At 42.7% G+C, this 15,799-nt stretch overlaps 1 protein-coding gene across 2 annotated transcripts; it reads left to right on the top strand.

Annotated features, from left to right (window-relative positions):
- Positions 1–383: 383 nt before the first annotated feature.
- On the top strand, positions 384–12,017 carry RPUSD2 (RNA pseudouridine synthase domain containing 2). Of its 2 annotated transcripts, none has more exons than XM_069105748.1 (3): positions 384–1,121; positions 4,593–4,889; positions 6,045–12,017. In XM_069105748.1, exons 1-3 carry the CDS (start codon positions 720–722, stop codon positions 6,768–6,770), a joined length of 1,425 nt encoding a protein of 474 aa, XP_068961849.1. In that variant the 5' UTR covers positions 384–719; the 3' UTR covers positions 6,771–12,017. The 2 variants fall into 2 exon arrangements, with proteins under 2 accessions (XP_068961849.1, XP_068961848.1); XM_069105747.1 differs by having other exon boundaries at positions 385–1,304.
- The last annotated feature ends 3,782 nt before the right edge of the window (positions 12,018–15,799 follow it).

Consider the following 15,799-nt stretch of genomic DNA (forward strand, 5'->3'; position numbering starts at 1 on the left):
TGGAATTCAAAATTTTAAAGTCAAATGTTTAAAAAATATATATTATTATTATTATTTCTTTTTACATGCAACTGTGAAATAAGATATACAGGTACTGGGTATAGAGATCCATCTTGCCCTACTGGAAAGTCGGAGGTGGGATGGGGAAGGATATATGAGAGAGCAGATTGGGGGAGGGGCTATATAGTGGGATTCCTGTTTTAGGAGTGGTGGGTAGGGGAAAGACGGGGAGAAAATTTGTAACTCAAAATCTTGTGTAAATTAATGATGTAAACTAAAAATAAACATAAAATTTAATTTAAAAAAGAGAGACCCATGGATATGCAACATGCTATACATTTTCAGACTTTTCCAAAATATTGATAGGTCTTATTTTTTTCTTATTGTAAGAGGCGGAATACTAGGAGAAATAGATATGTTTTTTTTTTAAAGTATCAATTTTTTTTAAGTCAGCTCGCTGTGGGGAAAGCCTCCAATATAACAACTCCTCAGAATTACAAAATAACAGGACTGCTTTACACTAGCAGCCCAGTCCCAAACACTTCCTAGGTCTTACCCTAAATTGACGCGACTCGCTCTTTACGTTTCTGTGCCTTCCGACAGTTTTCTTCGCGGCCTCCGAATTCGGCCATAATGATTGGCTGGTATGTGATTTGCGTCATCTTTTTGCGCCGCTAGAGAGCAGGCTTCCCCCCACGTGGGCGATCGGGTCCCTGGCTATGTGGCTGGGAGGTTCTGGAGCTCCTGTCTTTCTGCTAGGCGCAGCTCGCTGTGCCCTGCGGAGATTCACCTTTAGTTCCCAGGGCTGCAGGTTGATGATGGCAAGCGGTGGGTGCGAGGCTCCTGAATGGAAGGACCGAGACCCCGGCCTCTCGGAGGAGCCGCAGGAGCAGGAGTTTAAGGGTGGCGCTGAGCCTTGGGAAGAGCAGCAGCCCCCAGCCGGGGAGAAGAAGCTGGCCCCAGTTCCGGCTTTGGCCCCAACATTGGGCGGGCGGAAGAAGCGGCGGGGCCAGGGCGGGGAGCGCTTTGTGCCGCCCCCGAAGAAGCGGCGGGCCGGGGTCAGCTTCAGCGACCAGCACTTTGCCGAGACGAGCTATTACTTCGAGGGCGGGCTGCGCAAGGTGCGGCCTTACTACTTCGACTTCCAGACCTACTGCAAGGGCCGCTGGGTGGGCCGCAGCTTGCTCCACGTCTACAGTACCGAGTTTCGCGCCCACCCCCTCTCCTATTACGAGGCGGCCGCTAGGGCTGGCCGCCTGCGCCTCAACGGGCAGCCAGTGCGAGACCTCGGCGTTATTCTTAAGGTGGGGCCCCTGGGAGATGAGGGGGAGACAGAACGTCCACGACCAAGGCACACGGCTCTTCTGAAAAAGCCTTCCCTGAGCTCCATTTCTAGATCTCCTTAGCACACTCACTCACTGGTGGCCACAGGGGATAGAATGCTCAGGAAGACCTGAGTTCAAATGCAGCTGCAGACATTTAACTAGCGTTGTGACCCCCGAACAAGTCTCTTAATCCCTCAGCCTCACTTTACTCATCTGTATAATGGGGATAATAATAGCACCAATCTCCCAAAGTGGTGGTTGTGAGGATAAAATGAGACAATATTTGCAAAGTGCTATATATAGATCGTAGCTATTAATTTGCTTTTTATTCTTGTCGACTTTTCCAGTTTCAGTGGGAACGTATTGTGTTCTCATTAGATTTCAGGTTCTATAAGAACAGTGGCTCTGCCTTCTTGTTCTTAATTAGTAGGAGTAATTTGTTGGCTTAATTGGGTTAGGGAAATAGACTAACTGGTGAAGTAGTTAACTTGACCTCTTGGAGAGCACTGGTCCTTAACATGGGTTTCGCAGACTCCAAAAGGACAGACATTGACAGATTGGCACTGTTTTCCTAGTTCTTTTTTGCCTACTGTTTTCTCTTCCAGTGAAATCATGAAGCACTGGATACCATGTTCTAATGATGAAGACCTAGTTTAATGCGAAATATAGTTGGAAGATGTCCTCATGGTATTTACATGACAATTTCTTGCCACCAAACCCCTGGTACCCAATAATAACCTTCCTGTGAGTTTTTAAGTGAGATCCATTTTTCTTGACCTTTATGTAACATTTGACACTGTTGAACATCCCACTCCTTCACACTGTAATCACTTGGTTTCCACTATATTACTCTCTCTTGCCTCCTTTCCTTTCTGCCCATTCTTTTGAGGTCTTTTTATTCTCTAACCTTCCCTTAAGAGTGGATGGGTATATCCCAGTCTCTGTCTTCAGGCTCTCTTATCTTCATTTTATGTGGGGTTTTCCCCTCTTGACAATCTCTTTTATTCCACTGGCTTCAATTCTGATCTCTGTATGAAAGAACCCTAAATCTGTGTTTCCAGATAACCTCCAGTTCTTGCTGGGCATATTCACTTCAGTCTCCTAACACTTTAAATGTAACATCCCAAAATGAAGTAATTTTATTTTCCACCCTTCTGCTAAACCTGCTTTTCCTCCTAATCTCCCTGTTTCTGTCAGTGGTACAACAAGTAATATAAGCTCAATACATCAGTCATCTTAAACTCTTCCTTCTTTCTCACCTCCTACATCCAATTAGTGGTCAGGTTTTATTGATTTTATCACTAGCATCTATCCTTTCCTTTCTGCTCCTACCTTATTAGCACCTATGAGTTAATAGATACCTCCAGTCTTTCCTTTATATCAATGCCAAGGTAATTTTCCTAACATGCAGGTCTGATGCTGCTCAGAGACCTTCAATAGCTCCCCATTATCTACAGGATAAGATATTTAACTCCTTTTCCCTGGCATATAAGACTCAGGATCTGCCACCAATCTACATTTCCACTTTTATTTCACATTACTTCCCTTTCATATTACTATACTATTAGATACTTTCTCTCTCTGTATACATTGACACACAACGATCTCTTGCCTGAAATGACTTCTTATTTCTGCCTGTTAATCCCTTTTCTCCTTCTTGGACTGATTCAGATGCTGCCACCCTTTCCATCAAGTCCTTCCTGACATCCCCAACTAGGAGTGATCCTCTAGATTTCTCTGCTCTCCTCTGTACTTAGCACTGCTTACTTGTACTATAACTTTCTGTACCTGTCACTAACACTCTAACTAGGTTGTAAATTCCTTAAGTACCAGAAGTATTTTTTCCAGTTCTGTCCCTCAGACACCTAGATAGATATCAGAGGCTGCACACATCTGATTTGCTGACTTCCCAGTGAGTACCTAATCTGTGTGATGTGTGACTTATTGATCCCCATTCATAATGGGAATTGCTGTTATTCCACATGATCATGGCATTCTTAGTAAGCATTGGTTGTAAGCCTCTCCCATTTTAAAATGTTTTATTAAACAACATCACTGTCAATTTCTACCTTCTCATTGCCTCCCTCCTCCCCATAAGAACTCTCACTTTATTTTTTTAAAAAAGAGACTCAAGCAAAACAAATCAACATGTTAGCCATGCCTTATGTTATAGCAAGGGAATATAAGCTCTGTGAGAGCTAACACTTCCTTATTTGAGTTGTCAAATCTCTAGCACCACAGCTCTCCAAATATTGTAGATGCTTAATAAATGTTTGGGTAGTCAGGTGGTGAAGTGGATAGAGCACTTCTAGAATCAGCAAGACCTGAATTCAAATCCGGCCTTAGACACTACCTGTGTGACCCTGGCAAGTCACTTCACCCTGTTCACCCCAGTTACTCATTTGTAAAATGAGTTAGAGAAGGAAATAGCAAACCAATACAGTATCTTTGCCAAGAAAACCTCAAACAGGTCACAAAGTCAGATGCAGCTGAAATGACTAAACAACAAATAAAAGTTTGTTCAGTGAACAGTTTGAATAATTACCTTTGAGATTTAAGAACTGTGATCAATTCCAGAGTCTGCTTATAATTTCAGAGGACTGATGATGAAGCATACCTCTTAGCAAAGAGGTGGTAGCTAGTATACTATAGGTTTGGAATAAGGTATGCATTTTCAGACATCTGTGAATCAATCTTGCCTTTATAAAGTGCCTACTATGTGCCAGGCCCTGTGTTACAAAGACAAAATATGAAGCGACCTTAAGGAGCTTACGTTCTGTTTTTTTTTTTTTTTGAACTTACATTCTATTGGGGGAATGTGAGATACAGTTAGAATGTAAGATTTGCTTGAATGTCCCTTCTTTGTTACTAGGAAAGGTCCTGTGGGGAGATGGAAAAGCAAGAAAACGAGTAATGTGTTAAAATAATTAAAAGAACAACAAAGCATTTTTTTTTAATCTCTTGAGAGATGGTGTGGTGTAGTAGGAAGATTCTGGATTTGGGGTTGAGAAGACCCAGGTCAGAATCCTATCTCAGACATTCACTAGGCCTGTGACCTTGGCTGAGTCCCTCTGTAAAAATGAGAGGGTTGGACTCTAATGTCTTCTGACTTCTGGTGTCATTCTGACCCTAATTCTGTCTGTGATCCTTCCTCCTGAATGGTAGTGACTGTTCTGGTGTCCCTAATGCCCTGCTCCTTTCCCACCTGGATTGGGTGCAGGTTTGCCCGACACTGAGTTGACTCAAAGGCATGTATGTCTCTGACAGGACAATGACTTCCTGCAGAACACCGTTCATCGGCACGAGCCTCCCGTGACAGCAGAACCCATACGCCTGCTGGCCGAGAACGACGAAGTCGTGGTGGTGGACAAGCCCTCCTCCATACCCGTTCACCCTTGTGGTCGCTTCCGCCACAACACCGTGATCTTCATCCTGGGCAAGGAGCACCGGCTTAAGGAGCTGCATCCGCTGCATAGGCTGGACCGACTCACCTCAGGGGTGCTCATGTTTGCCAAGACGGCTGCTGTCTCTGAGCGGATCCATGAGCAAGTTAGAGACCGGCAGGTAAAGCAAGGCAGGCAGGCAGGGCCCTTTTCACTTGTATTCTTCTCAAAGGCTGAGTGCAGCTTGAGCTCACAGATGCTCAGTGTTGGGGAAGGGGATCATTGAATTCTGAATCTGGAAATCCTGACATTGTATGTTGTTTTCAGAGGGCTCAAAGGTAGAGGTCATAGGCTTATAAATATTTGGAGTTCAAAAGGATCTAAGAGGTCATCTATTATAACTCCTGATTTTACAAATGAGGAAACTGAGGTTCATAAGAGTTTAGGGAATTGCCCAACATCACATGGTAAGAAGTAGCAGACTATACAACCTTTGATAGCCTGTTCATCTGAACTGAATGTTTTTTGATTTTAATGACCAAATTTGGCCCCAGAAAAGAAATAAGAAAATGTACCTCTCTCCCTTTGCAAAGGTGGGGAACTGTTGGTGTAAACATTGCCTGTACTGTTGGATTTGGTTGATAGGTTGCTGAATTTTGTTGATGTACTTTCCCCCCTCTTTTTCTTCATTACATAGTAACAAATATTACAGATGTTTTGCCTGCTGGATAATGATGACAGTTGCTCATGCGGCAAGAGGGAAGGATATACTTTGAAATAAAAGGAATGTAAAAACAAGATTAACAATAAAATTAAACATTTTTCTTTTTTTTTTAAGTAAATGTATTTTTAATGTTTTATTTTGAGTTGAATTCTCTCTCTCTCCCACTCATTGAGAAGGCAAACTATCAGTTATATCTGTGAGGTCATGCAAAACATATATCCATGTTAGCCATGTTGCAAAAAAAAAAGAAATAGAGTGAGACAAGTGAGATATGTCTGTCAGAGTTCATCAGTTCTCCCTCTGGAGGTAGATAGTATTTTTCATCATGAGTCCTTTGAAATTGTCTTGGATCATTGTTTTATCAGAGTTGCTAAGTAAACATTTTTTTTAAAAGAATGTATTAAGTGCAGGGGGGCAGGTGGGTAGGGTGCTAAGATTTAAGGGAGATACCCTATAAGAGGAATAGGGAAACTTGGACACAGAAAGCTCCATGCTGGTGGTTAGAATCTTGGGACTGCTGAATCTGCATGTGGGAAAAGGGAACCCAGAATACTTGAGGGTAGCAGTTTAAGAGCTGGAGATTTTTTGCTAATTTTTTCTTTTCTTCTGTAGCTGGAGAAAGAATATGTGTGCCGGGTGGAAGGGGAGTTCCCTGCTGAAGATGTCACCTGCAAGGAGCCCATCTTGGTGGTATCCTACAAGGTGGGACTGTGCCGTGTAGACCCACGAGGCAAGCCCTGTGAAACTGTGTTCCAGAGGCTGAGTTACAACGGTCACTCTAGCGTGGTCCGGTGCCGGCCTCTTACTGGTCGTACCCACCAAATCCGGGTACACTTGCAGTTCCTGGGACACCCTATCATCAATGACCCCATCTATAACACAGCAGCTTGGGGCCCAGCCCGAGGCAGAGGCGGCCATATCCCTAAGACAGATGATGAGCTACTACGGGACCTGTTGGAGGAACACCGGGCAAAACAAAGTCTGGATGTCCTCGATCTCTTTGAAGGGGACCTACCCCCAGCTCTTAAACCTGCCTCAGAACCTTTTTTCAAGCAGGACTTGGAAGAGCCAGCTACAACCACAAGAGACCCAGAGGAGCCAAACCAAGCAGTATCCCTTGACTTGGATCCAACAGAGCTGGCCCCTGGGGAGGGAGCTGGGTCAGGGCTTAAGAATAAAGAGATGGACTCTCTCTGTGAGGAATGCCATTTGGTGAGACAAGACCCCTTGCCTCAGGAGTTGGTGATGTACCTTCATGCCCTAAGCTATAAAGGGCCTGGTTTTGAATACTCTTCACCCATGCCTTCCTGGGCCCAAGATGACTGGAAGGAAGACTGAGGGGTATGGTTCCTGGATTGCTTTCTGCTTTAGAGTCAGGTCACCGTCCCTCACAAGAGCTACTATGGCTGACCCCCTCTTAGTGAGGGAAAACAGATGTTCTCTGTTGGCATTCAGAAGCTAGAAAGGAGGAGTCTTGGGCTTTGAAAAAGTTTTCTCTTTTTCAGAGCAACGAGGAAATTATGTACCTCATTTGCCATAATTTCAAAAATATTCCTTCCCAATGTCTGTTTCTTGGAGGTTGTTCTCTGAGCTTTCAGGTGCTGCTGCTTGGTCCCATATCCTGTGACTCTACCTGGATCCCTTTAGCCTTCCTTATTATGCAATCAGAGCTTTTCTCCTTCCTGCAGAAAGTTTCTGTCCCTTCTACCATGATTTGGTTCCTGTTTCTCTAGGTATATGTAGTATAGCTCCTAGGTTTGTGAAATAGTATTTTAGTCAGGTAGGAAATATTTAAAAAAAAATTTTTTTATATCATGATCCCTTCCCAATTGTGTGTCTGTCTGTCTCTCTACCCCAACAAAAAACTGTTAAGCATAACTGCAAATGACAGATTATATAACAGTTCCCAGGCTCTACATTCTTCACAAAGAGGAGATATTCCAATCGAAGTTATCAGGAACCAGCATTGATCATCGTATTTGATCAAAGTTCTGTTGTCATTTATGTAATTTAACCATTGCATACATGGTTCTCCTGGTTCTGCTTTCTTTGCACTGTTATCAGTTCATACAGCAGTTCCTATGAGCTCTGAATTCTTCATCATTCTTTATGGTATCATGATATTCTACATAGACCACAGTTCATCTGTTCCCCAATCATTGGGACCCACCTTTTGTTTCCAGTTTTTTCCTTCTATGAATATTTTGGTTTGGATGGGACCTAGGTATGTTGTCAGTAGTGGAATCATGTGGTCCAGGAATACATAACCAGGTGATAAAAAGTAGAAAGACCAATGAATAGAGAGTCAGAAGACCCAAGTTCAAATCCCTACTCATGTGATCTCAGGCTAGTCACTTAAACCCTTGTTGGGTCTGTTTCTTCATCTGTAAATTGCAGGAGCTGGACTAGACATGCCCTAAACTCCCTTCTTAGCTCAAAATCTATGCCACTCTGACTACTTACAGAATCCCAAGTTGATTTACAGAATGGTTGTACCAATTCACAGTTCTATCAACAGTGGTATTGGGACTGTTCCTATAGCCCTCACCTCCGAGATTGATTTTTTTTTTGAGTGAGTAAAAGAGGTCATTTTTACCTCATTTCTTCTTACCCTTAATCAGTGAATAGACATTGCCTCAGACAAACTGAGACCTAGGAAAGACCTTAACTTAAAAATGCCAAGGTCTCCCACTGCATCCAGGGCAGTCTTCAGCTCTTCTGATCAGTTTATTGGACCCAACTGGCTCCTGAGGAGAGAGGGAGGTTGATGGCTTTGCACAGCCCTGCTTCACTTAAATCCAATTCGCTTGCAAATAATGATGTCATATTTGTGTCCCAGGGGAAAGGCATTTGTGTGCAAATTGTGACTTCTGAAGTGAGGTGGATGTTGGCTGAGTATTAGCATTTATTTGACACCTTATGAATCCTTAAGTTCATTAACTGTGGGCTATCTTTCACTAATGCAAAATACAACTACTCTGAGACTTGAGACATCAACAATGAGTTGCTTTGCAGAAAAAAGTTCATTCCAGCTCAGCCTGGGAATGAGCCTCTTGGCAGCATTTTTAAATGTTTTTTTTTGCACTTAATAGTATTCAGTTTTTTTTTTTCCCAATTACATGTAAAGATAATTTTCAACATTCATTTTTGTAAGACTTTGAGTTCCAGGTTTTTCTTCCTCTCTCCTTTCCCCTTTCCCCAAGACAGCAAGCATTCTGATAATAGGTTGTACATGTACAATCATGTTAAATATAATATATTTCCACATTAGTCATGTTGTGAAAGTAGAATCAGAACAAAAGGGAAAAAGGAAGAAAAACCAAAAAAAAAAGATGAAAATATGCTTCCATGTGCATTCAGATGCCATAGTTCTTTCTCTGGATGTGGATGGCATTTTCCATCACAAGTCTTTTGGAATTGTCTTGGATCATTGTATTGCTGAGAAGAGCTAAGTCTATCATAGTTGGTCTTTGCACAATGTTACTGTTACTGTGTACAATGTTCTCGTTCTGCTTATTTCACTCAGCATTAGTTCATGTAGTAGACAAGCATTTTTTTAGCCTCTAATAACAGCTGTATACATAGGAGGATCTGCCAGCTTTTCTTAGCACAGTTTTTGGGAACCCAGGATCACCTCAGCACCACAATGAAGCATTCATTTAAAATTCAGCAAGAACTAGGACTGCCACCCCCCAGCTCAATCTCTTAACATTTGTAGCCTAGACCAGAGGTGGCTGCAGTCCACAACACTCCCAAGTACAGACTGAATCAGATTAAAATATGATTGGGAAATATTTAACAAAATAAATAAAAATACATTTAAATGTAGATCATGTCAATATGTGGATCTCTATGTCAATATGTGCCCTACAGGGTTTAGTGGCCCATTTCTATTTGATTTTGACACTGGACTGTTAATTAGACTATTTGGTTTCCCTGCTTCTAACCTCTTCTTTCTTCAATCCATCCAAAATAGATATATATACATAGATCTGACTAGGTCATTTCCCTACCCAAACCTTTCATGGTTCCTCATTACCTCTGGTATAAAATGCAAACAGCCTCAGCATATAAGGCCCTCCAAGATCTGGCTTTGACCCACATTTCAAGCTTTATATCACATTACTCCTCTTCATGCAGTATGTTCTAGCCAAATTGCAATGCCAGCTGTTCCCTAAATTCCTCCTGCCTGCTTATATTTTACCTAACCCATTCCCTATGACTAGAACTCATTAATTTCTTTTTTAAAAATTAATTTATTATTCACTTTCTACATTAGTTACGTTGTGAAAGAAGAATCAGAGCAAAAAGGAATAACCACGAGGAAAAAAAATAGCCTGCTTTGATCTGCATTTAGACTTGATGTGTTTTCTACCATGTCACTCATTTCTGCCTCTCAGGATCCCTAACTTTAAGGCCTGGCTTTAGTGCTAGTTACCCTGGAAAGCCATTGCCATGCACTGTACAAGGTGATAGGGGTACAAAATAGTCATGGAGATAACACATGCATAGGTAAATATATACTGTGCAAATACAAAATATTTTTTTTTGGCTGGGGGAGCACTAATTCATGGGAAAAGGGTATTAAAAAATATTTCCATGTAGGAGGTTGTACCCTAGATAAGTCTCGAAGGAAGTTGGATTCTAAAATGTGGTAGTTAGGACCATGAATTCAAAGCACAGAACTTGTACAAAGATATAACAGTGGGAAGATGAGAATATCATGTATGAGAACAGTAAGTCTAATGTAGAACCTAGCAAGGGAAGGGGAATGATGTGATATCTGGAATGTTAGTCTAGACCCAGATTGTGGGAGGGTTTGATAATATAAAAGTAAAGAACTTCTATTTCATCCTAGAGTCCCTGGGAAACCACTGAAGGTTCTTAAGGAGGGGAGTAATATGGTCAGACTTGGGTTTTACAAAGGTTGGCAGTTGTGGAAATTTTATTTGGAGAGGAAAGATTTGGAAAGAAGTAGGCCAGTGAGGAAAGCAAAAGCCTACTGGCGGGTCAGCCTGCCTCAAGTCTTCCCTCCAATTCATCTTCCATTTAGTCACCAAAGTGATTTTCCTAAAATTCCAGTCCAACCATGTCACCTCCCTACTTAATAAACTCCAGTGGCTTCCTGTTGCCACCAGGGTCAAACATGAACTCCTCTGCTTGGCATTCAGAATCCTTCGTTACCTAGCTCCCTACTCCCCAATACAGTCTTCTGTCCAGTGACTGGCCTTCTGGCTGTTTCACAAACAAGATACTGCATCTCAAGGTATTCTGTCTGGGAATTATCTTCCTCCTCCCTTCTGTTAACCTCCCTGGCTTCCTTTATTTATTTATTTTTTTTATAAAGCAATAGGGGTTAAGTAACTTGCTCAAGGTTAAATGGCCAGTTATTTCTGGGTGTGGTGCTGAGTATCTGAGCCCGGATTTGATCCAGGTCATCCCGACACTGGAGCCGGTGCTCTTACTCGCTGAGCCACCTGGCCACCCCTAAGCAATTGGGGTTAAGTAACTTGCTCAAGGTTACACGGCCAGGTGTTTCTGGGTGGGTGCTAAGTGTCTGAGCCCAGGATTCGATCTCCAGGTCTTCTCAACACTGGAGCCAGTGCTCTTACTCGCTGTGCTACCTGGCTGCCCCCCTGGCTTCCTTTAAATTCCAACTAAAATCCTACCTTCTATTGGAAGGTTTGCACAACCTCTCTTAATTCTACTACTCTATTATCTCCTATTTATCCTGTATTTAGCTTGCATTGTCTATATTTGTTTTCCTGTTGTCTCCCCCATTGTATTGTAAGCTCTTGAAGGCAGGTACTGTCTTTTGCCCCTTTCTGTATCCCCAGCACTTAGCACAGTCCCTGGTTAAATACTGATTGAGGGCCTAAAGTAGGCGGTAGTTATGTGACTAGAGAGGTCAAGTGCACAATAGAATAGACGCATCGTGACAGTTAATTGTAGGGGGTATGGTAGGATGGGTGACAGGGATGGGGAAGGAGATTTGAAAATGACTCCCAAGTTTGCCATCCTGGGTGGCAGAAAGGTAAGTACCCTGAACTCCCCCACTGATCCCCAATTTGCTGGGGCTCTCTCCTTAAAATTTTATATTTACTTATCTGTGTATCCTTCTTGTCTTGCCATTACAATGTATTTAGCTTGATGGCAGGAAATGTTTTATTTTTGTTTTTGTAGGTGCCTGACATGCTATTAGACAGCCAGATGACTCAGTGTATAGAGAGTGCTGGGGCTGGAGTCAAGGATACCTGATTTCAGACCTCTGTTTGCCTTAATCCACTGGAGAAAGAAATAGCAAACCATTCTAGTATCTTGACCTAGAAAATCCCATGGACACAACTGACATGCTATGGTCTATGGGGTCTGGAAGAGTCAAACAGGACTGAACAGCAGTAACAAAGTATACTGTTGCATATGGTGTCCAATTGGATTGGTATCCAGTCCAACAGGGATCTATCTGTTAAGCATGGGGGCTGGTGGGGGCTAGCATAAAACATGCTAGGTGGCAAAATAAAAACGAATTTGTAACCCAGAGGAGCTTAATTCAACTGAAAGGATACATATGATCTCAGTAACCTCTTTAAGCTTCAGTTTCTTCATTTGTTGAATGAGGGGTTTGGACCTGGTACCCTCTGAGGTCCCTGCCAACTCTCCATCTGTGATCCTGGGTATATGGATATAGATAGAGAATCATGGAATTTAGAGCTGGGAGGGACCTTGAGAATCATTTTGTATAAATCACGTCATTTATTTGCAGATATGGAGAGGGCCAGAGAGGAATATGATTATTTAAGGAGGGGGTCCTGACAGCTATAAGCAGCTGAGGGCAGTATTCCTCGGGAGGCAGTATATGAGCTAAACCTTGGAGGAAGCCAGGCTAAGGTGGAGGGAAGGAGAGGTAGCAGCCTTTGCAAAGATACTGAGACAGGGGTTAGACTATTGAGTTCCAGGAATAGCAAGAAGTCCTGTATGGCTCCAGCATAAAGTACATGAAGGGACATAATGTGAAATAAGGGTGACAAGCTGGAGCTATACTGTGAAGGGCTTTAAATGACAGCCTGGGGGGTGGCTAGGTGGTGCAATGAATAGAGCACTGTCCCTGGAGTCAGGAGGACCTGAATTCAAATCTGACCTCAGACACTTAACACAAAAACTAGCCATGTGACCTTGGGCAAGTCACTTAGCCCCAACTGCCCTTTTTTCCCCACTCAAAAAAAAACTGCCAACCTGAGGAGTTTATATTTTATCCTAAGAGGAAATAGGGAGATTAGGTAAGAGAGGGACACATCCCCATTTGTGCTTTAGAAACATTTGACAGCTGGGGCAAAGGTGGATCAGAAAGGGAGAAGTCAGTCCTTTAGGAGGCTGTTATAATGATCCAAGATTGAGAAGATGAGGATCTTGGATGAGAGGCAGCGGCCAAGTGAGTAGAAAGAGGGAGAGAGACAAGACATGTTTTGGAGGTAAAATTGATACAGCTTAGGAACTGACTATGTAGGGGATGAGATGGAGTGAAGGGCACCGAAGAATCCTGGACTATGGGACAATCAGGGAATCCTTGGGTCAGTGATAGCATCTGAGCTGAATCTCAAAGAAAGGGGCAGCTAGGTGGCGCAGTGGACAGAGCATCAGTCCTGGAGTCAGGAGTGCCTGAGCCCTGAAGAAAGCATGGGATTCTAAAAGGGATCAGAAGAGCCAGGGACATGTGAGGAGAGGAGCTAACAAGATCAGGACCCCTTTTATTCCTGTCCTGGGGATGTACATTTCTTTAAATACCAAATAAAATGTGCACTTTCATATTCAAAGTAGGACAGAGAAAGGATTAGACATGAAACCATCAATCCTTCGAGGACTGCTTGCTTTTCCTCATAAATATAGAATAGCTTCAACATGTACCTTGAGGCTGCCCTTGTCTCTTTCCGGCTTTCTTTCTTGTTTCCTTTTGTGATGGCCATATCCTTTTCACTAAGAATATCTAGACCTCTAGGGTTGTATGTGTAGTGAGTCCAGTACATGGCGAAATCAGCCACAGACCAAAGACACACCCCAAAGCCTAGTGGTTGTAGGATGATAAATAAAAGATGTCAACAGGAACTCCTGGCCCTTTCTCTTACATCTAAGCTACTAAATCATAAATTCTTTTATTCTTGATTTACATTTACATCCATTTCCTTTCTAATTCAATTCAATTCAACATGCATTTATTCAGTGACTACTCTGGACCCAGCACTGTGATAGACTTCAGACGAAAAACAAAGCAAAACACACCATTCCTACCCTCAAGGACCTTACACTGTACTGTTCCATCCTCCTGTCAAGCATTATTAGTCTTCCAAGGGATGTTGAGCACCTTATCATGCAGATGTTAAAAGCATATATAAAATATATCTTTGTATATGTCATATATAATATGTTGAATATTTTATGCTATATTATGTCATTTATATTTATATATTATGATTTTGTATATTTATAAATATTTATTTACATACATTGTATCAGCAAGCACCCCAGCATCCCCAGGGTGGCTGCCAACACAGGTTCTTAGATCTGCTTTGCTAAAGGAAAGCAACTCAAAATGGGTTAACAAGCTTACTTTAATCAGTCAAACATATATCATTTACCTAGTTCAGGGGGGAAAGGTCAGCACCTTGAACTTCAGAGTATACAGAGGTTACAAGCATAAGTTACAAGAACATTTCAACAGACAGGCCTCCCAGCTCTCCAAACATCCATACCAAATCACAGTTTCCAGAGATGGGGGCATCAACATCTGGGTTTTTCAAAGCTGGGGGGCTCTCAACAATGCCTTCCCAGTCTCATCTGATCAAATCACACAACACTTCTCAAAGTGAGCCCCAAAACAAAGCCTCAGATCAGGGTTTATATAGCCTTCTCCTGGATCAGAGAATGTAACAACCTTCTGGACCCACTGGCCAATCAAAAAGTATCTACTGAAAAACAAGCCTCCCACCCCAGGCTCCAGGTGCACTTTAGCCTAGGAACAGGGAAGATCTTAAAAATTTACATTCCCATTACATTTGGCCCCAAGATCTTTCATGCCCTTAGCATAGTCAATTTACTTTTGAATTAGCACTAAACATCTCTTAGGTCACATTTTCAAGATACAGAACTAAAGTTACCAAAGTGGCCGCTGGGCCTTAAACAAACACAAAGTACATTGCATTATCACCTCAATTCAAAACAAGAGTCCAAATAAAATTCTCTTGGGTGGAGGGGGTGTCCTTCCTCTCACACAGCTCCAGCCCCTGCTTCCAAGTACAGAGAGGGGGCTTGGCAACAAAACCAACAAGGTGGGGTCCTTGGGGGTCCACGGCACTTCATCCCACCCACTATAGTCACAAGTCCATCCTCCCCTGGGTCCCAAACTGTGGGATGCAGCAAGGAAACACATTCGATGCCCCTGCTTTGCTGCTCAGTTCTTATCTTTTCCTGTGGCTGAATTCCCAACTCCTGGGTTCCTTCTCCCACAGGCAGCAGCCGCTCCTGGCTTCTGCCCAGGCCCCAATGCAGGCAGCTCACCATTCCTGCTCTCAGTTCATTGAAGTCCACATGCAGGCCATTATTCTCTCCTGGTCCATGGCTCCACAGAGTCACAGCTACCACAACTGGAAAACAAACAATTATCCCAGCCCCTATACTTTCCTTTTACTCTGCATATCCCATCCTCATTGCCATTTTGTAGCAGCAAGCACCCCAGCGTCCCCAGGATGGCTGCTAACACAAGTTCTTAGATCTGCTTTGCTAAAGGAAAGCAACTCAAAATTGGTTAACAAGCTTACTTTAATCAGTCAAATATATATCGTTTACCTAGTTCAGGGGAAAAAGGTCAGCACCCCGAACTTCAGAGTATACAGACAGAATTGTCAAGACAGAGAAACAGATCAAGGAGACAGGTTTCCAAACTGTCCAACTATTATATCCATACCAAATCAACATCTGGGTTTTTCAAAGCTGAGGGGCTCTCAACAACAGCTTCCCAGAGTCTCATTTAATCAAATCACAGAACACTTCTCAAAGTGAGCCCCAAAGCAAAGCCTCACATCATGGATTATATAGCCTTCTCCTGGGTCAGAGAATGTAATCACCCTCTTGACCCACTGCCCAATCACACTGCATCAAGGTGTGGGCATTCCTGAAAACCAAGCCTCTTGCCACAGGTTCCATGTGACCACATTCAGCCTATTAGGAGGCAGAGTATATTTTCAAATCAAGAAAGGTTCTCAGAGTCTCTTAAGCCTATCAAAGGGCCTAGGGACAGGGAAGATCTTTAAATTTGCATTTCCATTACATACATATACTCTCTATATAGAGAAAGAGTATATTTTATATATATATGC

Source organism: Petaurus breviceps, unplaced genomic scaffold (genome assembly GCF_028583685.1).
Source record: "Petaurus breviceps papuanus isolate PSGF00001 unplaced genomic scaffold, PetGlider_PUasm1.0 77, whole genome shotgun sequence".
NCBI classification, from domain to species: domain Eukaryota; kingdom Metazoa; phylum Chordata; class Mammalia; order Diprotodontia; family Petauridae; genus Petaurus; species Petaurus breviceps.

What these genes read in the sequence shown, in the direction of transcription:
- RPUSD2 (XM_069105747.1), top strand. Translation starts at nt 720, where the DNA reads ATGTGGCTGGGAGGTTCTGGAGCTCCTGTCTTTCTGCTAGGCGCAGCT. An exon ending in ACCTCGGCGTTATTCTTAAG is followed by an intron (nt 1,305 to 4,592) that starts GTGGGGCCCCTG and finishes TGTCTCTGACAG; the next exon opens with GACAATGACTTCCTGCAGAA. An exon ending in AGCAAGTTAGAGACCGGCAG is followed by an intron (nt 4,890 to 6,044) that starts GTAAAGCAAGGC and finishes TTTCTTCTGTAG; the next exon opens with CTGGAGAAAGAATATGTGTG.